The sequence below is a fragment of the Ptiloglossa arizonensis genome, chromosome 3 (genome assembly GCF_051014685.1).
Source record: "Ptiloglossa arizonensis isolate GNS036 chromosome 3, iyPtiAriz1_principal, whole genome shotgun sequence".
NCBI lineage: Eukaryota > Metazoa > Arthropoda > Insecta > Hymenoptera > Colletidae > Ptiloglossa > Ptiloglossa arizonensis.
In genome coordinates, this window is record NC_135050.1 from 25441766 (window position 1) to 25467036 (window position 25271).

Here is a 25271-nt window from a genome sequence, read left to right on the forward strand (position 1 = left end):
GTTAGGCACGAATATTACATTTTATGTAAAATCTTTCAAAACATTTTACCTTTATAAAACATATGTGTGATACATTGCATGTATCACATAATAAATGTCCATATTAGAATTTATTCTATTTTGTATATAAAAATAATTATCCTAATTTACATAATTATGAAAATCAAAATACATACAACTTGTTTAGTAAAGTAAAGTAATAAAATTTATCTTATGTTTCTTCTTTCTACACAGAAATTATCACTATTACTGATAACATTGTTTAAATAAGGTATTTGAATAAGATCTCTTTGAGCTTGATATAAACGATATAAAACTGGGCAATCTAATGATTCACATTTTGTATCATCCATATAACCAGTACAAGACTGACAAATCTAAAAAAAGAGTAATTATATGAAAAGTTAAAAGTATTACTGCAGAAATTTGTATTTATATTTATAAAAATGAAATACAAAACTTGTACATTTACCGCAGTCAGTTCATGATGAGTACGTTCTAACCATCTTATCTTTTCGTGTAAAATAGTCAATGTTTGACTTGGATTTTCCATGCAATTTGTACAAATATCCTTTTGTGTTTGATTGCTACAAGCAATGCACATGACTGTACTAAAAAACTGTCGAATAGTTAACTTTTGATTGTCTGTAAACAAACTGACTGCTTTATCAGGTGTTTGCCGATGGGACATTTCTCTATACCTAAAAACAAAACGTAGAATGTCACTGTTTAAAAGAATAAATTATAAATGTAAAATAGAAAATTTTTTATATAGAAACACAAAATTCAGATTCCATTATACCATGTATTGACATCAATTCCAATTAGATTTAAACATCGATTAAGTGGTGGTATAATAACTTTTGTTATATAATATACAAAATTTGGACTTAAGCTCTCATCTACAATCACTTCCATTGGAGTTCGCACACACTGAATGAGTGGTTGATTTGGTGCACCAGCTACAATGATGTATCGTACTCGTTCACTGGTGCGAGGTACAGCTCGAGGGTCTTTTCGTATTAATCTTCGTGTTAGTTCTAATGCAGGTACACAGGCACTAGCTTTATAACCTTGTAAACCACGAAATTCCTTTGCAAATATTAAGTCTTGAATTGATATTTTTCTGCGTAAAATTTTATCAAATTGCCTAGTAACATAGAGTTTCACTAAGGAAAGATCTTTGGTGTCGAACAAAATCTTCAATGATTTTTCAAGTATCTAATATGTAGAATCAATTTTATTAATTATATGTTTAACATTCTGAATTAATATTTTTTTTTAATGGATTTTAAATTATTTTACTTACTTTAGCCACAGCTGGGCAACCATCTCTACGAACAGTTTCAATACCCTTAGCTAAATACTCAGGTTCTTTTTGCTCAGGAAATTCATACATGTTACCACAGTATCTCTTTTTAGTCTAAATATAAAATAATTTTTAAAGTAATAGTATATGTTTTAACTTATCTATTAAATATTTGAACAATAAAATAAGTTACTACTTGTAGTATTGATGGTTGTAACACTTTTTCAAATTTAAGTTTTACAGGTGGAGGATTAGCTGCAGTAACAGTACTAGCAATTTCTGCTCCAATAATAAATGCGTTTTCTCTAGATTTTCCAGGCAAAAGAATAAATAGTGAATCTGTATCTCCATAAACAACTCGTGCTCCCCATTTTGGTGTAGATTCTATAATTTTAATTGCTCGTTCTAATGTTTCTCTCCCTTTACTAACAACACTATCTGCAACCTGGTGATGTAATTGTAATTAATTTTGTTAAATATTTATAAAATAGATATATTGCATATATCGAACATACTTCAACACAGGGCATCCTTCCACTAAAATTAGCAGCTGTATAGCCATAAGTGACATTTGCAATTAATTTGAGACCTAATTGTTGTGATTGAAGAATACGCTGCAATACACGATTTTCATTTCCATGAATTTTCATAGATTCTTTTACCATTAATCGCGTATTTAAAATTTCTGTAAGCATACGTGGCAATATTCCCAATCGTACTTCTGGTTTTACAAAAGTTACGCCACAAGGTGTGAAATTTATTTTTCCTTGCAATTTTTGAACAGTACTTTTTTTCACATGTAATGTAGTTGCGCCAAACTCGAATGGTTCATGACTAGAAAGAGAAAAAAGAAATTGTATTTATATATTCATTTCACTTGTAAGAAATATAAAAATATTAATAATTCACACTTACTGGCCAATATGTTCTATACGACCTAAACATGTAGAAAAGCAATAATTATAAGCAATAATAATGCTTGGATACAAGCTTTGAAAATCAAGAACTATTAATGGATCAGTATAAAATTCAGATTCTGGTTCCATAATAAGTGGTAAAGCTTCAGGTGCTCGCATTTTAGCTCGTTGTTGCATAGATGGTGAAACGGAAATGTAATTCAAAGGTTTTGCAAGCCTCAACATCATTGACTCAACTCGAAATTGAGAGCCTCGCGAGAAAACTTCGTAAAACTGTATTCCAAAAAGGCGTGCATGTTCACATGTTCGTCCTACAACATTTATAAAGTATAGAATACTTTATTATAAATGTCACGTAATAAGTGATACAAACCAATAATATCAAGATGTATCAATATTCTTAGTGTGCCAACAACTCTCATAACATAATGCGTTATAACTCTCCATTGTACTTTGACATTTTTATATTTCCACCATTTAGTTAAGGTTTGAAAAGTAGGACATGAAATCCTTTCACGCAGAACATTATACATAACATTTTCAAATGTGTAATTCAATAATGCTGTAAAAAACGTGCATATGATTTCATAAATTTATAAATTTTGCATGCTTCTAAAACATATATATTTCACCTATTTCATGTCGCATTATTCTCCAAACATCAAGAATAATTCGACCTGGTATTTTTGCATCACTTAAATTTTCTTTGTCTGATATTTGTTCTTTAGAAATAGGAGTAATATTTGAAATTCTTGAAATTTTCCACATGAAATTATTAAATCCAATACAGGAAGCTCTTTGTAGCACATAACCCCATGAAAGAGATTCTATCTCCCAACCAACTAAAATATCTGGATCGCAGTGTCTAATTAATGTAATAAGACTATTTAATAAATCCTCTTCACTTGATACATATGATGTAGGACACGTACTAGTTGAATAGATGGTTTTCAATTTTGAATTATGCATAGAAGAGTTTACAATAATAGCACCTGAAACAGTATTATGCTTATTTTCAGTCACATACCTTTAAAAATTCTTAAAAAATTTATACTTTTATGTATACCATATTCCATTTGTTCAATATGCGAGGATAATGGAACATCATTGTGAATAGCGTAAAATACTGCTTCAATTAAATCATGTTTTGGATCAGGAAGAAGTTTGCCACGTGTGACAATATGTACTTCCAGTGATAATAGTGTTAGATATTGATGCTGTAATAATTTATACATGACATTTTAAGAACATTTAATATAAAAGTACTATTTCATAAAACAAAAGAACTTATTTTTCAAAATAAGTATTTACCATATATGGGCCTTTAGCATTTCGAACATTTTCATCTGCAATATTACCACTATATCCTTTGACAGTATGTTCAATCTGTCCATATGAAATTCCTAAACAATGCTGTGTGTCATTATTTTTATATAATAATGGATCTTCAAGTATTTTCCGTAAAGAAGGGTTGAGACTATCAGTAGATCCAGTTGAATATTGTGGACTGTTAAATGTTTGTAATTCTTCCTTTGCATGTTTGTAACTAACAGTGGGCATTTTGTTAACAGTATTATGTACTTCATTATCAACATACTCTATTATGTTTTTATCACAATTTGATAAATTTATTTTAACTTCCTTTACATCTTTTTCACTACCTGGATTGTGTCTTATTTCTATATCTTTATTACTCTTTTTTAATAAATATTCTTTAGCTCGTAACCAAGTCCTAACACTTTTTGGTGTTGGTGGATGAATAAGAGGCTGAATTATTATTGAATTATATCCTGCAAGAACTCTTTTGACATTACAAGACTTTATATTTGCTCCAGAAGGATAAAATTCGTTTATTTTCATTCTACGCCACAGTTTAATGCTTGTAACTCTATACAAGCTAGATTTAAATGCAATCAGATCATTAAAATTATTGTTTTTATTTGAATTTTCTTTTTGTTTCATAAGATCAACTTTGTTACTGAAGAATGGTCCACTTGATTTGCATTCTGAAATATCATAGGTCTTCATGCTGTTTACAACCCTTTGCTGGCTTGGTGGATTGAATTTAGTAGTAATAGTAATTAATTTATCTTTCGTAATATTAGATATAGTTTTTATTGATACAAAATTTGTATTATTCAATTCTGATTCTAATTCTAATTTTTTGTTAAGATACTGGGTATATGTCATATTACAAATATCTTCTGTATCTTCTACATCTTCCAATTTTTCTTCTTCATTCTCTTGTAATGTATTATGGAAAATATCTTTTACATATAAATCTACGTCAGTCTTGGATGTATTAAGTAAATTATGTTCATAATTTACTTTCACATCCTTCTTTGTGCATATTGGTAAAGTACTTTCATCAGAAAAACTCATTATATGATTATTGATAACATCATTATTTTCATTAATTATTTTCTCTATTAAAGATAAATGTTCAGAATGGCATTCATCGATATTATTCTTCGTAGAATCAATTTCCTTCTCATTAGTATTCAAAAAACTTAATTGTTTACGAACCGTTTCATTATTTTTAAGAATAAAATGCTTTACATGCTGCATTTCTACTGTCCTATGTTCTCCTTCTTCCAAATTAATAGATTCCTTATTTATGCCTACATCATGTACACTGAAAATGTACAAAGATAACTTTTATAAAAGTTATAAAATATTAAATTTATTACACTTACGTATTATTTAATTTATCAAGAAGACACATTTTGTTAATATACCCACATCTGTCATGCATAGAATATACTGAAAAACATAATATATATAATGCATGATTAGTAAATGCTAAATATATTTAAAATAATTTATAATACATTTATAACATTTACCTTGTTTTGTCACAGAAGATACACCACAAACTTTATCACGAAGTAAATTCATTCTTAATTGATAACTATTCCGTTTCGGAGTAACACAAGTTGATTTTGAACTACAAGGTTCATTTTTTGGAGAATCATTTTTTTCTATATTTCTATCTGCTTTTGGGGATATTATTGTTATATTAAGCGGAGAATATTTTCCTGATGAAGAATAAGGACTTTGCAAGTTTTTCATTTTAGTTGGAGTATGATGTAATTTATTTTGTAATGAATTTGAATTGATATTGCGTCGTTTATGAGGACACTCCAAATCAGAATTTTCAAACTCCAATTTTCGTTTTTTCAATGAAGTATTAACAACATTTTTTTCATTCTTGCGTTTTGTGCATGATTTATAAACACAAATGCGTTTCTCTTGTCTGTTAATGGTAACATCTTGATCTAACTCAGAATCACTAGAACTATCAACTGTATTACCATCAAGTGCTGGTATGTTTAATTCGAATAAACAGTTGTTAGTCTTAAATTGTGACTCATCGTAACCAATTTGATTAGAACAGTTTTCATTAAAATACACTGTATGTTTTGAATTTGGATAATCAATTACTAATAATACATGCTCTATCTCGTCTATATCATAAACGTCTAAATCTTGATGATCTAATTTATACTCATTTAGCATGTTTTCAGAATATGTATGTGATACATTCTGTTTAATAGCGTGTATTGATTTCTTTTGTTTATTTTTATACTCATACGTTTGTTTTTTATGAAATTTGATGAACATGACACAAACATCATTATTAAATAATTTGTTTGTTATAATAAATTTTAAAAAATAATATTCACTTAAAATTTGATATAAGTTTTTTCTTACATCTAATGTTTCATTGAAATTGAGTTGAAATGTAAATGTCAATTTTTGCAGAAAGTCACTAAAATTGAATTGATTCAATACATTCTTATCACGATACAAATGTATTATAGATTTTGTTTCTAATTTCTTAGATATTTTCTTCAATTTTTCTGTTTTATTAATGGTAGATTTTATTGATAATTGCTTTCCATTTATTAAAGGCAGATCATTTGGACCATCGTACTGTGGAAACTCCAATAAAGAAATATCTTCAACATTATTTTCAAATGTGCCAGCTGTTTCTTTGTGATTTTCAACTTTTTTATTTCCAATTTCAGATATACTTGATTGACTAAAGGGTTTAGTAGCTGAATTCCATGAACTAAGGCTGTCTAAATCAAAACTGGTAATGTTTAAATCTTCAATTTCATCATCTTCATTATCTTCTTTGATTTGATTACTCAACACAGAGTATTGAGAACCTAACATACTATCATCATCTACAATTTTTTCTTCTGCATTTTCTCCTGCTAAATTAGCTAGCATTTCCACTAATTGCATATCTTTTGTATCCACTATAAGTAAAATAGATATCAATTTTAATACAAAAATTCAATGATTCCTAATCCTCTGAAAGTTTTATTTATTATTTAATATTATTACTTACAAATACTGGTCTCTATACTTCTATCTTGATGTAAAGTCTGTTTAAAGTCTAACAATTGATTGTTCCAATCTGTTTCTTTTTTACTATCATTATTTAATACAGGTAATTCAAAATGATTTAGCACACATGAAGCGTTAACTGAATTATCCTCATTTTCTACTTCTAGAGGATAACTAAGTGTACTTGGTGTTACTGATGTAGTAATATATTGATGAACAGTTTCATTGATCTAAACATAGAAAAAAAATTAATATAAATTAAGATTTTTTTGCAAATTTAAAATAATTATTACTATACCTGTAAAATAGTTTCAAGCTTTCGTGTTAATCTTTCCTCTTGATAAATATCATTATCTGTTGCAGAATAAATTCTCTCACTAGTGTTTGAATATAATAGTTGTGATTCAGCTTGTTGTAAACCTTTAGCTTCTCTTCTAGATTTCTCAGTATTCCAAATTGCTGCAATACCAGGATTTAAATCTAAAGTATTCTGGATTTCTTGTCTATTAAGTATATCAGTTGCTTGTGCATCTACTTCCAATTTGCATGTACTCTGTCTAGTAATAAACATGGGTAAATATTTTTGTGAATCAGATAAATATGAGTTTTCATTTTGGGGATTTCTTTTTGAATCTGTGTACGTGCATTGCCTTTGTTTAATATCCTTCAAATTTATTAAACTCATTCCATAAAGATTGTAGTCTATCATGAATTGCAATATAAAAGGAATATGAGCTTCATGTGGTTGTAAACTTTGATCAAATATTGCACCACTCTAAAATAAAAAATTGTTCATCATTCTGATACTATTTAATAAAAAGAATAAAGTAATTATAAATATAATGTTTATTTACCTGTAAAAGATCAGCTGCTCGTTTGGTTATTGCTGGGTTATAAAAATAAATTTTAAAAAATATATGTTCCTTCTCATGAAATCCATAAAGAGGACTGAAACAAACATTTTATGTAATATGAGATACTAATGTAGATATGTATATAATGTTGTCTTACATTCCAGAAACTTTTTGAATTTGATAAACATGTTGAGTATTAGACATTGTTGATCCCATAGACACATTGATCGCAGAATCTATAGCTGTGGCTAATTTATACATAAAACTATCAACATCCTTTTCTATTGTACATGGTATATAAATATATGGAAATATACCATGTATGTGCAAACATGTTTTTATTCCTATATGTAATATGAAAGTAAAAACATAATTTTTAAATAATTATTTATTGATAAATTCCATTCAAATGACACTGCAATTTACCAGAAGGAGTAGATCCAAATATTCGAATGACTGGAACATGTCTAATGTCTGCTCCACGAAAATGTGAAAATATTACATCCAATTCAGGTAATGGAGCTGACTGATAACTATCTAATGTTACCAAACTAATGGAAAACATACCTGACATCTATAAATAAAATATTCGTTCAGACTGAAGGACAACAAAGAAAAGTGCTCGAAAACACATTTTTCGTACCTTAATAGGTCATCGTTCAGATAGTAAAATTGATCTGTTTTACATAAATTTAAAATATTTCTTATTAACTTCCTACCGATTTATTTACAAACGGTATCGGTGAAAATAAAGGTTATGTTTACAATTTTTACACCAACATTAAATTCCAAGACTGATACAGATAACGTTTCTTCTGAAGTTAATATTTGTTATTGTAAATACTTTCAGTTATTTTTGTACTATTATGTTATCGTAAAAAATTAAATTTTAACATTATTTTTAAGAATACTAAGTACTGTTATATAGAAGCTACATTATTTGACATATACATACATTTACTAAATTACATTAATTTTATACAACCTCCATATCAAACCTAGTTTTCAAATTAATAAATACTCACTAATTTTAAGAATATATATAATTTAAAAAATTTTATTTATAGTAGTAGTAAAATTTTATTTTATCTTTTTCTTTTATTACAATTGAACTTCAGTCTGTTTATGTCCATTTGTGTAGTTGATAATATAGATTATATAAATGTACATTTATTTTGTCATATAAAGGCATTTGAAATATTTAACTCTAACAATGGCTTAGTAAAAATATAATCCAGAAATAGATTGTATTATAATTTGATTCTTGAACTAATACGGTAAATCTTGTACAAATTATTATATTAACATTAGATATTTATTTCCTTGCCACTATTACATGTTTGTTGTAATTTCTTAAACATTTTATAAATTTAACATTATACAAAATAGTCTTTTATTTCTAAAAACATATGTATGTAAAACCTTTTATGTGTGTAAATATACATTTCATTATGCATTTTTAGGCTGATAAAATGGCAATAATGCTAAAAACATTACCAAGTCTGTCAAATATTCTGTTCCTGAACATATGTATTTAATAAATAGACAAAATAGAATCATTCATGTATAAAAGCAATAATAACAATGGCTCAGATTTATCAAATTAACTTAGATGAATGCCAAAATATTAATGATATCAATACTTCAATCTATACAATACATTAAAAAATATGTATTGTCAAATTCGATCAGTTTGCACAAAAAAAAATTTACAAGATGCTTAATAATCTTCTCTTTTCGTAAGAATAATGTTACATGATAAATTTACAAAATCCAAATACTTGGTGAAGAAATACAAATGATTTTTTCTTCATTTTAGACATGTAAATTTAAAAAATGGTACATGAACTTTTTTCACGAAAGGGATTAGATTTCTGAGATGAAAAACCGACTAAAAGGCAATCTTCTTGTTCATGTTCTGTGATGTACTTCATGATATCCTCCACAGCTTGACTAACCATGATTCGCTTCAAAGCTGCTTCACGACGCAGCTGTTCCGTAATTTGACGTTGCTGTTGCAAATTTGTGATCACCATATCCATAACAATCGTAGGCAACAGAATATTCTGTCAAACATTTATGAAATATGAGGCATTTTTTGTACTTATAATTTGTACTTATAGTAGTTTCAAAAGAGTGAAACTAAACTTACCAATTTTACAATAACAACTTCCGTTAGTACGCTGTATTTTAAAATATTTTACAAATAATTGCTATTTTTTCCCGATAATTGCTAAAATAAATCAAGGTTTGACACTGTCAGCCTATCCCTTAAGGTTGGTTCTCATGAAACAATATTTTTCCATGTTGGTTCTCATGAAACTAAAGTTCTTTTGCAGAAATATTAACACTAAAATTTAATATTTAAGTCAGTTAAATAACACTTTGTTTATTATCTTACCTTTTAAGTAAAATTATATTTAAAATTTCTTTTTTAAATGTACAAAAAAGAAATATTCTTGTCCAGCAAAGATCTGGAAGGTGCTAAATCAAATCACGCGATTTTGAACAGAACCACAACTGAAGAGATCTGTTTTCAAGTCAATACGAATATATTGGAATTTATATAAGTTACGATTTATATATAAAAATACTAATTTACATACAACTCACTAAACAGTACTTCAATTTACATGCATCAACTATATCAGATGTACTTTTGTCCAAAATCATTACTAACCAATGAAGATTGGTTGCAATCACATAGTTTCGTTTAGTATCTTCTAGGCTTTCCCTGGATAAAGTTTAGACTATTTGAATTTTTTTACATTCCTACAATAAATATACCAAGAAAAATAGCATTGTTTATTATTTATTAAAAAACCTTTTTTATAGCAAAAAGTATGTACGATATTGTATGAAAAAGAATAAAACAATGATATAGTAAAATTTTTACAATTATGGTCTACAGGTGTCACTTTAGTGGTTTAGTGCAAAGAAAGATCTCGATTCTTTATTATTTTTTATGGAAAATAGAAGTGACGATCAATTGTGAATTGCACGTGAAGTAAAGATCTTTCAATTTCGAAAAAACATGGCTCTACACATACCGAAAGCACCGGGCATGGCCCGAATGCTTAAAGAAGGAGCTCTTGTAAGTTAAAAGTATCGTTAATAAAATTTGACGAGCATAGTTAATTTATGTCTTTCTATCATGTTATGAGACTATAGCTAAATAATATTTTTTCATTGAAATTAATGTGATACAATACTCCACTGAACGTTACCTTTTATAGGCATAATATATTTATTTCACATATAATATTGATGCTACTCTAAAAATATATTTTAGACGAGCTAAAATTCCTCACTTTCTTAATTTCTAAATCAATATATAGTCGGTTTTTAACTTAAACGAGATCAATTTAATTATATGGAATTTTCAAACAGAATTGAACAAAATTTTAAACAGTATATATAATAACATTTTCAGTAATAAACTCTAAAATAAATATAAATAGAACAATGTCTTAATGACAACATAGAAACCTATGAATTAAAACATTTTTTGTACCCTTAAAAATAATTTTGCTAAATTGATAATTTACGAAATACTTCTATTTCAAATAGTAAATGTTTTATTTTTATTTTATTATTGTTATTCAAAATTATAGCATTCAATTATTAGAATACAATATATACAATACTCATATATTTTAATCATTTGATTAGTATTTTTCAGGTTTAGAAGAAGCAGTGTATAGAAATATAACAGCATGTAAACAATTTGCACAAACTCTAAGAACTGCCTATGGCCCAAATGGCATGAATAAAATGGTTATTAATCATATTGAAAAATTATTTATTACTAATGATGCTGCAACAATCATTAATGAATTGGAAGTTGAACATCCAGCTGTTAAATTATTAGTTTTAGCATCAAAAATGCAAGAAGCAGAAGTAGGCGATGGAACAAATTTTGTTATAATTTTTGCTGGAGCTCTTCTTGAAGCTGCAGAGGAATTACTTCGTTTGGTAAAAATTTTAAATATTATTATGATCATTAACAATATTTATTAATATTATGAAATAGTTAATACTCAGTAATTGAATTGGAATAATACAAAAATATTCTATATTACAGGGAATTACTACATCTGAAATAGTTGAAGGATATGAAGCTTCACTAGAGAAAGCATTAGAAATATTACCAACATTAGTCGTTTATGAAATAAAAGATTATCGAGATGAGAAAGAAGTAAAAGTTGGAATTAAAATGGCTGTTATGAGTAAACAATATGGATATGAAGATCATCTTACTTCTCTTATCACACAAGCTTGTATATCTATTTTACCAGAGAAAACTACTTTCAATGTAGACACTGTGCGTGTCTGTAAAATACTTGGTAGTGGCTTGTCTAGTTCTTCAGTTGTACAGGGAATGGTATTTAAACGACAAGTTGAAGGAGACGTTACAAAGAAGGATAATGCTAAAATTGCTGTCTACACATGTGCTGTAGACATCATGCAAACTGAAACAAAAGGAACAGTATTGATAAAATCGGCAGAAGAACTGATGAAATTTTCTCGAGGAGAGGAATCCTTATTAGAAATGCAAATAAAAGCAATTGCTGACAGTGGAGCCACTGTGATAGTTGCAGGAGGAAAATTTGGTGATATGGCTTTACATTATATGAACAAATATAATTTAATGGCTGTTCGTATACCTAGCAAGTTTGATATTAGAAGATTGTGTAAAACTGTTAGCGCTACTGCACTTTCAAAACTGGTAAGTAACTTGATTATTTGGTAATGTTTATCTTTAATATATAACAGACCCTTAATCAGTCATATTTGTTTTGAGATTCCACCAACAAAAGAAGAATTGGGGTATGCAGATTCAGTATATATTGATGAAATAGGAGAGACTATAGTAGTAAAATTTGCATTAAATGATAAAGGCAGTCGTGTTAGTACTATAATCATTCGAGGATCCACTGAAAATTATATGGATGATATTGAACGTGCTATTGATGATGGTGTTAATACATTCAAAGGAATAACCAGAGATGGAAGATTTGTCCCTGGTGCTGGTGCTACTGAAATTGAACTAGCTTCACAACTTGCTACATATGCAGATACTTTACCAGGTTTAGAACAATATGCAGCACGCAGATTTGCAACTGCTTTAGAAGTATTTCCAAAAACCTTAGCAGAAAATAGTGGATGCCGTGCTTCTGAACTTTTATCAAAACTTTATACTGCACACAAGGAAGGCAAACAAAAAACTTTTGGTTTTGATATTAATGTATGACTAACCTTTTGTTTTGTATTATTTTATATTACGATATACTTCCTAGTTGATAAAAATGATATGCATAAAAAAAAAATTTATTTCTAGGATAAGGATGCAGTTCTTATTGACACAGTTGCAGCTGGAATCTTAGACCTGTATCTAACAAAACAATGGGCTCTAAAATATGCTGTTGGTGTTGCATGTACCGTTCTTAAAGTCGATCAAATTATTATGGCAAAACGTGCTGGAGGTCCGAAAGTACCAGGTGGTGGTGTCCGCGACGACGACGAGTGATAATTTACAATTGTCAGTTTATTATTCATTAATTCATGTATTTAACTTACAATGTTGTATTACATCGTCTTTTCGTGCATTGAACTTTATTTCATGCAGAAAAAATATTTGTAAAAATGTTGACACACTCGATTTCGTATTATGTGTATAATATTGCACTACTTCACATTTTTTAATGAAAACATAATATCTATGAACAACATTAAAGTGTACATTATTTTATACTTTCCTTAAAACTTGAATACACTTAATTCTGCTATATTTAATAAAATTCTAATTATTGTATGACACTAATATTTTTTTCACTTTCACTACTGTGTAAGATATTTTATGAGTGAAATAAAAAGGCTAAATGAATATATGTGAAGAACAATAATACTGAATTATTAGACTTTATCTTCATATTATTTAATTCTATGTATAAATATGAAGAAGAATCTTTCCAAAATTAAAAATTTTTCTTAAAACTACATTTTTATTCGACTTAAAATAGAGGTTAGTATTATAGTCATTAGGAGTGTAGTAATTAAATTTAACAGTAAATAAATTTTTTTATTTAATGCCACGAAATAAAAAAATAAAATTATATCAATATATTTACATATGTTAACTATTTTGTAATAATAAAAAATCATAATTAACTAAAATATATGTATGGACAAAATAACAAAAAGTAATTCTTATCTATTTATATCTCAATGATGTTCACTTTAGTTAAAAAAGATAAAGAGACTTATATAATACCAGAAGTATTAAATCGATAATAACGTCTTCACTATAAGTAGTTACATTTGTGACTTTGCTTAAAGAGGAAAAGTAAATATGACTAATATAAAGTTCGCCAGTAATTTATCCTTCATGTTTATGGAGGCACCGTCTATGATTCAAAGATATAAATTGGCAAAAGAAGCTGGTTTTAAAGCTGTAGAAAGTGGATTCCCTTTTGGTTTATCCATTGAAGATGTATCAGAAGCCAAAAAAAATGCAGACATTGAACAAATTCTCATAAATGTTTTTACAGGTACTTCATAATTGCCATTGATGAAAAATATTCCTGAAAATTATTTTGCACATTACAATACTTTAAAAGTATTTTATTATAATAGGTGATGTATCAAAAGGAGAATTAGGATTTGCAGCAATTCCTGGAGAAGAAGATAATTTCAAAAAGAGTATTGATTTAACAATAAAATATGCAAATGCTTTAAATTGTAAACGGTAAAAACTTTATATATTAGTAACTGATAATTGTAAACCATATTCATTACTGGTTTCAGTATATTTTCTATACAATTTTTTTTTAGAATTCATGTAATGTCAGGCAAAGTGAGTCAAGTACTACCTATTAATGATGATGTTTATGAAAAGAATCTTTTGTATGCAGTTAAAAATTTTCAAAGAGAAGGAATTGTTGGTCTTATTGAACCTATAAACAATATTACAGTTCCAAATTATTACATGAACAGTTTTCAGAAAGGTAATTGCTTATGAAAAAGCGAAAAGAATTTTTAGTAATATTACTAATTATTATGATTATTAATATGAAATTTCAATACAGGTCTGGATGTAATAAAAAGAATAAATAGTCCAAACTTAAAGTTACTACTTGATGTCTTTCATCTGCAACATATTTCTGGCAATATTACAAAAAACATTAAGACTCTTCTGCCTTACATAGGTACATGTTGTATCTTAAACATATAAAGATGTAAATGAATAATTTCTCTTATAATTTGTAGGCCATGTACAAATTGCTCAAGTTCCAGACAGGAATGAGCCAGATACTCCAGGAGAAATAGATTATAAATATGTCCTTTCCATCTTAAATAGAGAAGGATATAATGGGTATGTTGGTTTGGAGTATCATCCAAAATTATCTTCGATAGAAGGATTAAATTGGGTACAAACATATGGTTATACATTATAAAAATAATCTTCAGACATTTGTTTAAAGTCTATAATATATTTGTATAATAATAAGTTTATTTCTTCCTATTACTTAAGGGAAAAATAGGGAACTTTTTACAAAAGTTACATACATTTTTGTATTACAATATGTCATATTTTTACAATCTAATTTTTATTGTAAATGTTATGTACATGACAGAATAAATAAACAAAAATTTTTTTTAATACTTGTTATTAATACATTTAAAAAATTCCTTTATGCTAATTAATATAAAAATGTTGTATTAATTAGTTTCAATTTTTTCATTCATGTTTGACATCATAAAAATAAACCATAATGAAAATGTCAAATACTAAGAAATTTATGCAAAAATGGAGTACATTAAATTTATACAATTACATAATTATTTGATTCTACTTCTTAATCGATAAATTTTTATCTACTGTTCTTTAATTAAACATTAGTTAACATTTATTAGCAATATTTAATGGAAATACATTTTATTCCATATCATGCTTGTTTATAAGCTTTGTAAAACAATTGTTTCTGTTTTTGTTTTAACAAAAAAAAATGTAAAAACAAAATATTAGTACAAAACACATAAAAAAGTTCATTCTGACTTTCTGAACACGTCTTATCTGTCAGTCACAAATTGTATATATTGTAATTCATGTTAAAATATACCATGCTTATTTTCATTTCCATTAAAATATATAGATTTGTTGAAGTGCAAGATTGTTAATCTTATTTTACTAAAAGTAGTTACAAGTTTTAAGTTTCTGGTTCAGTGTAATAAAGAGAACTTAAAAACAATATACTCAAATATAAATTAAACATGTAGTCAAATTATTAATAAATGAATTGTAACTGTATATTAGGTAAACACTATAAATAGGTAAAAAAAATATAATATATTTGCTATAACAATAAATTATTTTTGAAACAGTGACAATACAGTTTAATAGAAATGAAGAAACTGTTTTAAAAATCAATAATCACATTGGTATTTTAAATCTCTAAAGTTTACACTTGTTTTTTGGTTTCAATATAGATGTAGTAAATAATTTTGAAAATTATATTACAATATTGATAATTTCTGATTACTTTTTAAAAAGTAATACATAATAGTTCTATCATTTTCCAGTATTTTTAATTTTTTATTATACATTTTATTAAATTCACGGCAGTAATTTGTTTTAGTTATAACAATTTACATTTACCATCATTTCAGTTTTTTTAATTTTCTACATTCAAACAATATAAATTTTGAACAGCATTTGCAAAAGAGGCCATTATGAATTACAATAATAATTACATATTAGAATAATCCAGTTGTCTTTTTTAAGTACATACACTATCATACATATTAGTAACTGCACCAATTAACAGTGTTTTACATACATGAAATATTCAAAATGTTGTGCAAATTATTTTGCATTCTAATTATTCTAATAATAATTTCTTTAATATATAGAATGTATAGAAGACTATGAAAGTTCCAATGTATAGTAGTGAATGTAGTCTTAATATTAACCCTTCACATTTGTATGACAAATTATTGCATTAAATGATATGAAAACAGATCTACAATAATTGATATTTATTAAGAAATGGTCTTGCAAGTAAATAAAATATTTATTATTAATTAGTTTAGAAAAAATCATTTAATTGCAATAAAATGTTACGAATGCAAAGGATTTATATAAAAACATTGAAACTAAATTCTGTTAGTTAATAACAAAGATTTGTCTGTAATAAAGTCGAAGTAATTGTAACTGCTGCATCAAACAACTTCAGTTGTATCCACCAGTGGTTGGTTAGCATCTGCAGTAGAACCTATCATAGCAATGCTGCAAAATATTAAACATTGATTTAATCAAATTCAAGATTACTAATGTGAATCAACTAAACGCATTTATTATAAACATTGTAAACATACTTAGAACAATTTACATAATTTTAAATTTATCAGATTTAATAAAAATACAATATCAAATAAATCAAAAATTCTGATTTATGATTTTAGTAATAAACAATTGCGGAATAGTAATATTTGGATTTTATTTCCACAAAAACAGTGTTAGATATTACTTTTTATAAGTCACAAAAACATAAAATCATGCAACAATACAAAACTCAATTTACCAAGTATGATTTTAAAAGTTTTTGTATGTATATTGAAGCAAATAATTTTATATTTCCATTGTTCCTTCCAATATGTATCTCGCAAAGAATTTTGTTGTACCAGAAATTAATTTTTTATACTTGGAATAATGTCTTTCATCTATTTTGTATTGGTGCTATTTAATACAAGAAAGATATTAATATTTTCAAATATCAAATCATTATTATGTTTAGTAGAAAAGATACGAAATTACTAATTATAAAAACACAATGTTAGTGCTGTTAAGGATTTTTGATACACTTCTTACTTTTTATACTAATTTTTTAAAATATTATGTATAAGAAATATAACGTTAAAAATGATTAGAAGTTTGATAAAACACAGTTTCCAACACATATTAAAATGTGGTTTAATAGACATTTGTCATTATCCAGTGCCAAAAGCCAAAATTATAGCTTCTGGTACCAGAGTTATTTGTTTAATAGTAGACTTGTAGTTACAAAACTCAAACTAAATATTACATTGCATAAATACGTGAATATGCATTTAAAATTATATTTTTACATAAGTATGAAACTGTAATTTAAACCATTAAAAAAGATTTCATAAATTTCTTAATAAAAATTTGCATGTTATATATGTGTATTATATTAAAAACATAATAAAAATACTCAAAAAAAATAATACATCAATTGACATGGTTTATCATTACTTGTTAAACAATAAAAAATGACCTTTTTTGTTATTATTAAGGGTAACAAATAAATAAAGTTAAAGTGGTCTATTTTAAAACAATAAATACATAAATATAAAATAGACAAAAATTGGATTTTTATATAAAATTTATATATAAAAAATTAAAAATTTTAAATGATGAATTTCAATTATTTACAGATAAGAAAGATATTGTACATGATTTTATATTGTAATATCTCAGTGCATTAAAGTATGTAATAAATATAATGTGCAAATATGCATTAAATCTATAAATAATTTACTATTTTTGTTATAAATATTCATAAATTAACCTTACACTACAAAACATGCATACCCAAAAATAACTCTACATGCATGCACAATAATCAGCTTCAATAAAATAAAGATTAAGAATAAATTAAGTGTTAATTGTATACAAGACAATCTTTTATGTACTACAAATACATACAAATTTTAACCTGACTAATTTATTTTCTTTATTACAGTTTTGTTCAATAATAAACAGTGATATTTCATATGTTTCATACATGATATTTTATATGTAATTTAAAGCAATATATTGGTAAACACATAAAAGAATAATATAATAGTGTCTATTAACATGTATGTTACATAATTTTTATATATTTCTATATTCATAATAATCTATTCATCTTTTTAATGTATAAATTTATGTTTGTAATGAGTATTATAAAAGTGTACACCCTTTATAAGCAATAATCTATTTTTAAATACATAATTGTATTTTAACTGTCATTTTAAAAAACTAAATCTTTTTCAAATGATTTTTTGAAAAAGATATCTAATGAAACTTGTACTTATATACACTACGAGTATATGGTAAATGATTTTATTGATAGAATTTTTATAATCAGAATATTTTATGCTGCCAGAGAATAATATTATTAAAATCATAAAGACTTTATAGATTTATTAGATGATTAATCCTTGAGAACTATGTACACAATACTGTCATTATCTAAAAACTTCTACTTTTAACAATACATACTTTAATTAAAACAATGTAGATAGTACATAATAAAGAATTTATATCAAATAAAATTAATTCTTTGAATTAATTTGTGTACATAATATTTAAAATACTTTACAACACTACACTTTATTCAATAAGATTATTATGGTAATTTATGAGAAGAAATATGATGATCAGAAGTAAAAGTTTATATGAATGTGTAGAATTACTTAGAAAATTGAACATATTTCCTTTACAAATGTAACATAGAAAGTAATTGCGGCTAACATGAGTTTTGTATCAGAAATATTGTAACATGTGTTTGGACAATGTATATAGACTAACACACTGCCTCAACATAGGGATTCAGACTACACAATACCTGATTGCGACCCATAGGGAGGTGGAGAGTCAAGCTCGGTCTCATCACCCCACTGTTGGGTAATGTATCCCAATAGAGTATGTGTGTCTTCATTGCACAGCCGTTCGGAAAAGTTTACCCCATCGCCAAAACTGTAACCCACACCCTACCTTCTAGTTTATGTAATCCCATTCATACTCAGAGGTAGCGTAACTACTTATATCTGAAAATCTATCTAAATTATAGAGTATTTCAAACTTTGAATTTCATATTTTATCTCATTTATATAATACAATTTTTAAACAAAGTTCAATTTTAATCCTTAAATATAAAAATCCTTGTACATTTATTTTTTATTCATTATTCTAACATTACAAAAATAATATTAAAGTATAGTTACGCCACTTCTAACTATTTAATTTAAAACATCAGTCTGTAAAAACCAGATGCACAATACCTCTCAAAATAGTACGAAATTTATACCAATAAATGTGATTTAATCAATACACAATATGATGCATCTACAAAAAGAACATGCATTTTTAAATATCAATTTAAAATGAAACCAATACCTATTTTTCAAAGTCCATCTCAATTAATGATTATCTGCAGATTAAATACAAGGATACAAATTTAATTTTATTGTAAACAGTAATATAAACATTATCAGTTTTGATAAAAAATATAACAAATATTATTTAAAATTAGCATGTATAGAATTAGAATAGAAATAACAATAATTGCAAATGTCATATAGGAATTATATTCTTTAATATACCCATGACTAGTTAGTTTCATGTCGACTAGAATTTTAGAATTACTTAAGAATACATTTCATTAAATTACATAACACATACATCATCAACCAACAAAAGCATGAAATCCATACTTATAGTGCGCAAGTCATAATTTCATTAGTTTTGTATTACTATAAACAAAGGTATCAATATTACTAATAATCCAACAAACTTTATAAGTGTAATAGCTACCCTTTATGATAAAATCGTGTATTAGAAAAGAAATAAAGGCACAATGGAAATAAACAGTTGCATGCATCCAGGAAGCAACATGTATGCATCTTCATTACTCTGGAACTCTGTATAACATAAATGAAAAACGAAAATACTTTAAATGAAAGGTGATGATGTTCTATAAAATAAACACACGAGTCTACAGAAAAAAAAATATGAAGAAAATGTTTCATTGTGAAAAATATTTAAATAGCGATTGGTGTACTTTTCGTTTAAATATGAACTGCCTTTAAATCAACAATACTAATGAGTTCCATAGTAAAATTTATATGTAGTTATCGTTATATCGGCACTTTTAACTTCTATAATGCTGACCTGTTTTGTGTACTGCCCATGGAGTCGTAATTATTGAGTGGACCCTGATGTTGCGCGCGTACTTCATAGGTGACACCATTTCCGAGACTAGAACACATTCAACGCACCCATCGCGATTTAACGGTGATGCAATTACTAGCGTGTCGATGTACTTATTTATGAAAAAATATAAGAAAAACTAATGCAATATAATAATTTGAAATACTGAGGAAATAAATAAAAACTAGTATATAAATTGATGCTAATTGCAATGAAAAGTTAATTTATATAATTCTGATTTTTAAGGCAGTTTATACAATCTTATATAATATATATAAAGTTTTTTATTTTTACATTTTCTTCACTTTCATATCTTATTCGTGAAATGATAAAAATCTTCATAAAATCATACTACCACGTCTATTTCATTTAAAGTGCATACATCAAAAAAAGAATACAATAAGTAACACTATGGATTGAAATACCTTCATAATATTTGTAAGTACTGTTTTATATGCATCGTCACATTTAATACTGAAAAGTAGCAGTTTTTTCTACAGTATGTAAAACCTAATATTTATTAATTTACACTAACTTCTTTACTGTAGAATGTATATATACGTATATGTATACCAACATTTACTATGTAAAAAAGCATAAATTGTAAATACTTAGATAATTATAGTAGTTCTTTACTTTTATATATTGTGCAAATGGTTTACAGTTTTATAAAAAAAAATCATATTATTAAAAAATAATAATACTGTTAAAAAAGTGTCAAATTTTTATAACAGATTAGTGAACCTACCTAGTAAAAACAGGAAAGAACCATAATTTAGCATTATCGCCAAATACTTCTTGGAAATTATTATACTTTCCAAGACTAAAACCATCTTTATCCTTTCCTGTGCGAAACATGGGTGGTGTAAACGCCTCTACAAATATATTATAATATGTAATGTTAAATATAATGTAATTAATGTATTATATAATATGTGAAAGAATTTTTATACATAAATGTTTCTATTTACCTAATGTAGACCTATTATGTAAAATAAGGTAGCAATGATACAGGAAAAGAGAATTTAGGCTAACTGCAAACACCAGTGCCACAAAGAATAAAAGCAATAGATGAAATCTGCCCATTCCATACAGTTCTCCCTATATAGTAAACATTTATATTATTTAAAGAATAAAAGAGAAATATATAAGATGATTTTACAATATAGAATAATATTTTAATTTCAACTAAAAACTTAAGAAATTTTGAAAATATAATGTGTATCACTCTAATATTAATTTCCTATGGGTACTTATCTAACATAAATATCTAATAAATCATAATTACCTTCCAAAAACGTATGAAGTATTGTAAAGATGTAGCAGTAATAAATATACAGTAAAGCAGAGAATATGCTAGAAACAATATGAAGAATTTATAGTTGTGAAAGCCTACACAGTTGTTTACCCATGGACAGTGATGATCCATTTTTAATACACACGTTCTGCACACATTACAATGGTGTGCTCGATCTGGCTTAATTAACTGACATTTCTCACAGAAGCGTATTACTAAAAAACAATTTATATAATTACAAACATTTACTCTACATATAAATGAAACAATCAATAAACATTATACCTCCTTTAACAGTGAGATTTGTGACTGGAAGATCTTGTGCAAATCTTTCTAAGATTCGTCTCTGACCTGTTTCCGTTTCAGCTTGTTGAATTTTTTCCATTTCTACATCTGGTATTCTAAACTATACAAAATATCATACTATTAATATATCACATAATATATGTATGTATATTATAACAATTGCTATATAAATGGAATCTTACCTTTTCTGGTACTTCTATTAAGTCTGTAAATACAGTTTGCCAATAGGACCACAAAAATAATAGAAATAGGATGTGATAGAAAAACAAGTAAATGGCTATTAACAAATAAATATAATAAAGTTAGAGTTAATATATGTTTACTTTTTAAAAATATTATTTAATAATACATACAAATATACATACCTTTCTGAACATAATTATCTATTGTATCTAGAAAAAGAAAAACAAAATTATTAGTATATATGACTAACTACAAAATGTTCTCAATTATACTACTAATTTTAACTTTTCAAAAAAAATAGTTTGATCATTTACTTGCAACCAACTAGACAATGTATCTATGTATTTATTATAATTCATAACTATAAATATAACATCCATTTTATTATGTTAATTAGAACCAATTTTTTTCTGATTTTCAAGTTTAAATCAATATATTAATCTGATGCATATAAAACATTGTGATTTCCATCAAACAGCAAAGATATATAACTATTTTAAAACTTCGTATGTTAAATTAAAATAGTTAACATATAGTTTTTTATAATGTTGGTTTAATCTTAGAGCCCAGTTTAAATTTAAATAGTGAAATTATTCAAATAATCTGATTATTCGTGTTGTAAAATCAAAAATATTAAGAATTATTTATAAAAATCACTTTGAATGTGTTGGAAGAAACTCCTTTCTTATTAGGCATAATATATTATACATAAAAGTTTATACTTCAAAGAACATAATTCATATTCATCAATTTGATGAAAGACATTTGTGCACAATTTATGTAATGCAAAGTATGATATAATACCTACAATGTGTTTTATGCTGAGTTTAGCTTAACTATTCATTTGTAAACAAAAATAAAGTGAAAATAACATAATTTTATTAAGAAAAATTATTTTGATAATTAAGAAAAGTGATAATACTAATTATTGTTATCATCATAATATAATAATATATAGTATATAATCGGAATGAAAATTATCAAGTTACTTGGAAACACTCACAAAAACATAATTGCACCACATAAGCGTGATACGACCACACGTTAATCGTTAAGATGAAAATAACTGGAATCCAATTCACGGTTTTCACAAACCACCAACAAGATCCGTTTTGCTTTCCCATTCTATTCACTGTCTTACAGATATGGATTTGTGCACGATTATACCGTTCACGTATACATTATTTTTTCCATAATCAGACTGATGCACCATTGCAGACACCTTGCATGAAGCGCATATACGCAATCGGAGATTTCTTTGGATCGAGAAAGCATTGTACGATAAACAGCCGAATGTTATCTTGTTATTACTTCCTTTTTGTCATCGCATTACAAATGTCACTATCTACCTATGAGAAAATGCAAAACGCGAATTACTTTTTTTTCGAACGGAAACGATACTTTATTCTAGATTTCGTTTTCGTACCGCACACTATTCGAACTGATTACGTACAAGCATCTTCAAGTTTAATTAATAGATTTACAGTTTATAATTGTAATAAAGCAAAGTTTTTACGAAATGTAACTTCATTAATTCTTATTAGAATTAATCAATTAATTGGAATGAACTACGGACTTGACCAATAAGTATGAAAGACTTTTACTGCCATTGGCATATCAACTATGTCATATCGATATATTTTTACTTCTTTGTTACCACTATCAAACACGAAAAGATTGAATTAAAAGATTACGTTCATTTAGGATCCAGTCCTGACATAAACAACGCGCACTAGCGAACACAGTTGAAACCGAGGGCGACGAGTTATTGATGATTATTTTACCGCGTATGCTAAATAAGCGGACATTATCGAAAGTATCAGAAGAAATACGTATTTGTATAAAATCTGTCAAGCATGGTAATTCGACCATAATTGAAAATAAATCAATAGATACATGATTTTATATTTATTGTTAAGTTTATCAATAAATATAAAATAAGTAGTTACTAATTATTATGTTGAAATATTCATTATATTCTATAAAAATATATTCACTTGGGATTTTACTTTTGTTAATGATTTAAAAGGAACATATGCTATTTTTACATTTCATACAAACGCTAACACCTAATTTTCATTTTAAAATCACCCTTATCAATTATAATATTATGACTACAAATAATCAGAATCTTATGCAACGATTAATCAGAAGATATTGAAATGTTTTAAGTTATTAAAGTTTGAAACAATGCGTTTTCTTTTCCTATGGCCCGTTTACTTAGGGACAGTGATTTGTGCTGAGAGAGGGGAAAATCACCAGCTCCAGGTATCTCTAACCTTATCGCAAGCAGCTCAATCTCGCGCACAAAGTGCTTGGCGGCTGCGTAGAAGCATTATGCAGTTGCTGACGGAGGACTTTAATCTGCTTTACCTTTCGAAACATCCAACCTATGCAAGATAGTGACATGAATTAATATGAAATAAAAATGCTTTGTCAGTAGCTCACGATATATTAAGATTAAAATAATTTATTAATTTAAAAATTGAACTTTTATTTATTAAATATATTTCACTGTTCAATTAGATATTAACAAAATATTATTTTCCAACAAATGTACGACACATTGCACCGAGATTATGTTTCGGAAGCAAAGTCATACCATTGAGCACGTTTGCGCGTGAGATCGAACTGCGTATGATGAGGGAGAAAGGGTAGCTAGAATTGGTGACTTTCCCCTCTCTCACAGTATGAATCACTATCCCACTCAAATTAGTAATATTGAATAGTAAACTTCAAATCTATAAAGTTAGTAAAAATTAAAAATGCAAAACATTATATGCTCTTTAAGTTCAAAATGTTACATTTTATAAATAATTAATTACTGCTTAAAAATCAATAAATTCATTAAAATAAAATTCTTTTATGTATAAATAAAATTTACTTAGTAGTATTAAACAACGACTATGTAATGTGAAATAATTTCATGTTACCTTCGTGTAAATTCTGAATTTAATTTAATATTTTACTTAACATTGTTACATGTGTATAAACCACTGATATTGTTATTTTATTGCTTTTATTATACTTTTATTCAATTGGAACA

General features: G+C 26.4%; 5 protein-coding genes across 8 annotated transcripts; 2 read left to right on the forward strand and 3 right to left on the reverse strand.

Annotated features, from left to right (window-relative positions):
* Window positions 1–84: 84 nt before the first annotated feature.
* Window positions 85–8313, reverse strand: Dnapol-zeta (DNA polymerase zeta catalytic subunit). Its single transcript, XM_076307296.1, has 19 exons — window positions 8083–8313; window positions 7866–8013; window positions 7597–7783; window positions 7440–7533; window positions 6884–7360; window positions 6587–6815; window positions 5073–6494; window positions 4923–4989; window positions 3538–4861; window positions 3293–3443; window positions 2859–3218; window positions 2600–2788; window positions 2225–2537; window positions 1825–2143; window positions 1506–1754; window positions 1310–1423; window positions 803–1221; window positions 473–701; window positions 85–377 (listed from the first exon to the last, which is right to left on the reverse strand). Exons 2-19 carry the CDS (start codon window positions 8011–8013, stop codon window positions 207–209), a joined length of 6462 nt encoding a protein of 2153 aa, XP_076163411.1. The 5' UTR covers window positions 8083–8313; the 3' UTR covers window positions 85–206.
* Window positions 8314–8951: 638 nt separating this feature from the next.
* Window positions 8952–9746, reverse strand: Ggamma1 (guanine nucleotide-binding protein subunit gamma-1). Its single transcript, XM_076306754.1, has 2 exons — window positions 9592–9746; window positions 8952–9505 (listed from the first exon to the last, which is right to left on the reverse strand). Exon 2 carries the CDS (start codon window positions 9479–9481, stop codon window positions 9269–9271), a length of 213 nt encoding a protein of 70 aa, XP_076162869.1. The 5' UTR covers window positions 9482–9505; window positions 9592–9746; the 3' UTR covers window positions 8952–9268.
* A 634-nt stretch (window positions 9747–10380) lies between these two features.
* Cct8 (chaperonin containing TCP1 subunit 8) lies at window positions 10381–13259 on the forward strand. 2 transcript variants are annotated; one of them, XM_076307297.1, is made up of 5 exons: window positions 10381–10533; window positions 11112–11414; window positions 11524–12168; window positions 12244–12687; window positions 12781–13259. In XM_076307297.1, exons 1-5 carry the CDS (start codon window positions 10474–10476, stop codon window positions 12967–12969), a joined length of 1641 nt encoding a protein of 546 aa, XP_076163412.1. In that variant the 5' UTR covers window positions 10381–10473; the 3' UTR covers window positions 12970–13259. The 2 variants fall into 2 exon arrangements, with proteins under 2 accessions (XP_076163412.1, XP_076163413.1); XM_076307298.1 differs by having other exon boundaries at window positions 10410–10533; window positions 11122–11414.
* Window positions 13260–13710: 451 nt separating this feature from the next.
* Gip (hydroxypyruvate isomerase-like protein Gip) lies at window positions 13711–15096 on the forward strand. The gene is made up of 5 exons (XM_076307301.1): window positions 13711–13990; window positions 14076–14187; window positions 14274–14446; window positions 14528–14647; window positions 14709–15096. The coding sequence occupies exons 1-5, from the start codon at window positions 13792–13794 to the stop codon at window positions 14894–14896; spliced, it is 792 nt and encodes a 263-aa protein (XP_076163416.1). The 5' UTR covers window positions 13711–13791; the 3' UTR covers window positions 14897–15096.
* A 1398-nt stretch (window positions 15097–16494) lies between these two features.
* LOC143144697 (palmitoyltransferase ZDHHC2) lies at window positions 16495–24871 on the reverse strand. Of its 3 annotated transcripts, XM_076307347.1 has the most exons (12): window positions 24828–24871; window positions 24505–24615; window positions 23229–23574; window positions 22408–22434; window positions 22225–22319; window positions 22022–22142; window positions 21728–21951; window positions 21411–21540; window positions 21188–21314; window positions 20401–20487; window positions 19076–19206; window positions 16495–16728 (listed from the first exon to the last, which is right to left on the reverse strand). In XM_076307347.1, exons 3-12 carry the CDS (start codon window positions 23347–23349, stop codon window positions 16718–16720), a joined length of 1074 nt encoding a protein of 357 aa, XP_076163462.1. In that variant the 5' UTR covers window positions 23350–23574; window positions 24505–24615; window positions 24828–24871; the 3' UTR covers window positions 16495–16717. The 3 variants fall into 3 exon arrangements, with proteins under 3 accessions (XP_076163462.1, XP_076163463.1, XP_076163464.1); XM_076307348.1 differs by lacking the exon at window positions 20401–20487; XM_076307349.1 differs by lacking the exons at window positions 19076–19206; window positions 24828–24871 and having other exon boundaries at window positions 24505–24817.
* Between the last annotated feature and the right edge of the window lie 400 nt (window positions 24872–25271).

What these genes read in the sequence shown, in the direction of transcription:
- Dnapol-zeta (XM_076307296.1), bottom strand. Translation starts at nt 8,013, where the DNA reads ATGTCAGGTATGTTTTCCATTAGTTTGGTAACATTAGATAGTTATCAG. An exon ending in AGCTTGAAACTATTTTACAG is followed by an intron (nt 6,816 to 6,883) that starts GTATAGTAATAA and finishes TTCTATGTTTAG; the next exon opens with ATCAATGAAACTGTTCATCA. An exon ending in ATCTTCTGTGACAAAACAAG is followed by an intron (nt 4,990 to 5,072) that starts GTAAATGTTATA and finishes TATGTTTTTCAG; the next exon opens with TATATTCTATGCATGACAGA.
- Ggamma1 (XM_076306754.1), bottom strand. Translation starts at nt 9,481, where the DNA reads ATGGATATGGTGATCACAAATTTGCAACAGCAACGTCAAATTACGGAA.
- Cct8 (XM_076307297.1), top strand. Translation starts at nt 10,474, where the DNA reads ATGGCTCTACACATACCGAAAGCACCGGGCATGGCCCGAATGCTTAAA. An exon ending in CTACTGCACTTTCAAAACTG is followed by an intron (nt 12,169 to 12,243) that starts GTAAGTAACTTG and finishes ATTTGTTTTGAG; the next exon opens with ATTCCACCAACAAAAGAAGA. An exon ending in CTTTTGGTTTTGATATTAAT is followed by an intron (nt 12,688 to 12,780) that starts GTATGACTAACC and finishes ATTTATTTCTAG; the next exon opens with GATAAGGATGCAGTTCTTAT.
- Gip (XM_076307301.1), top strand. Translation starts at nt 13,792, where the DNA reads ATGACTAATATAAAGTTCGCCAGTAATTTATCCTTCATGTTTATGGAG. An exon ending in TCTCATAAATGTTTTTACAG is followed by an intron (nt 13,991 to 14,075) that starts GTACTTCATAAT and finishes TTATTATAATAG; the next exon opens with GTGATGTATCAAAAGGAGAA. An exon ending in CATGAACAGTTTTCAGAAAG is followed by an intron (nt 14,447 to 14,527) that starts GTAATTGCTTAT and finishes ATTTCAATACAG; the next exon opens with GTCTGGATGTAATAAAAAGA.
- LOC143144697 (XM_076307347.1), bottom strand. Translation starts at nt 23,349, where the DNA reads ATGGGAAAGCAAAACGGATCTTGTTGGTGGTTTGTGAAAACCGTGAAT. An exon ending in AAATCTCACTGTTAAAGGAG is followed by an intron (nt 21,952 to 22,021) that starts GTATAATGTTTA and finishes ATTGTTTTTTAG; the next exon opens with TAATACGCTTCTGTGAGAAA. An exon ending in TTCTTTCCTGTTTTTACTAG is followed by an intron (nt 20,488 to 21,187) that starts GTAGGTTCACTA and finishes AATGTGTTCTAG; the next exon opens with TCTCGGAAATGGTGTCACCT.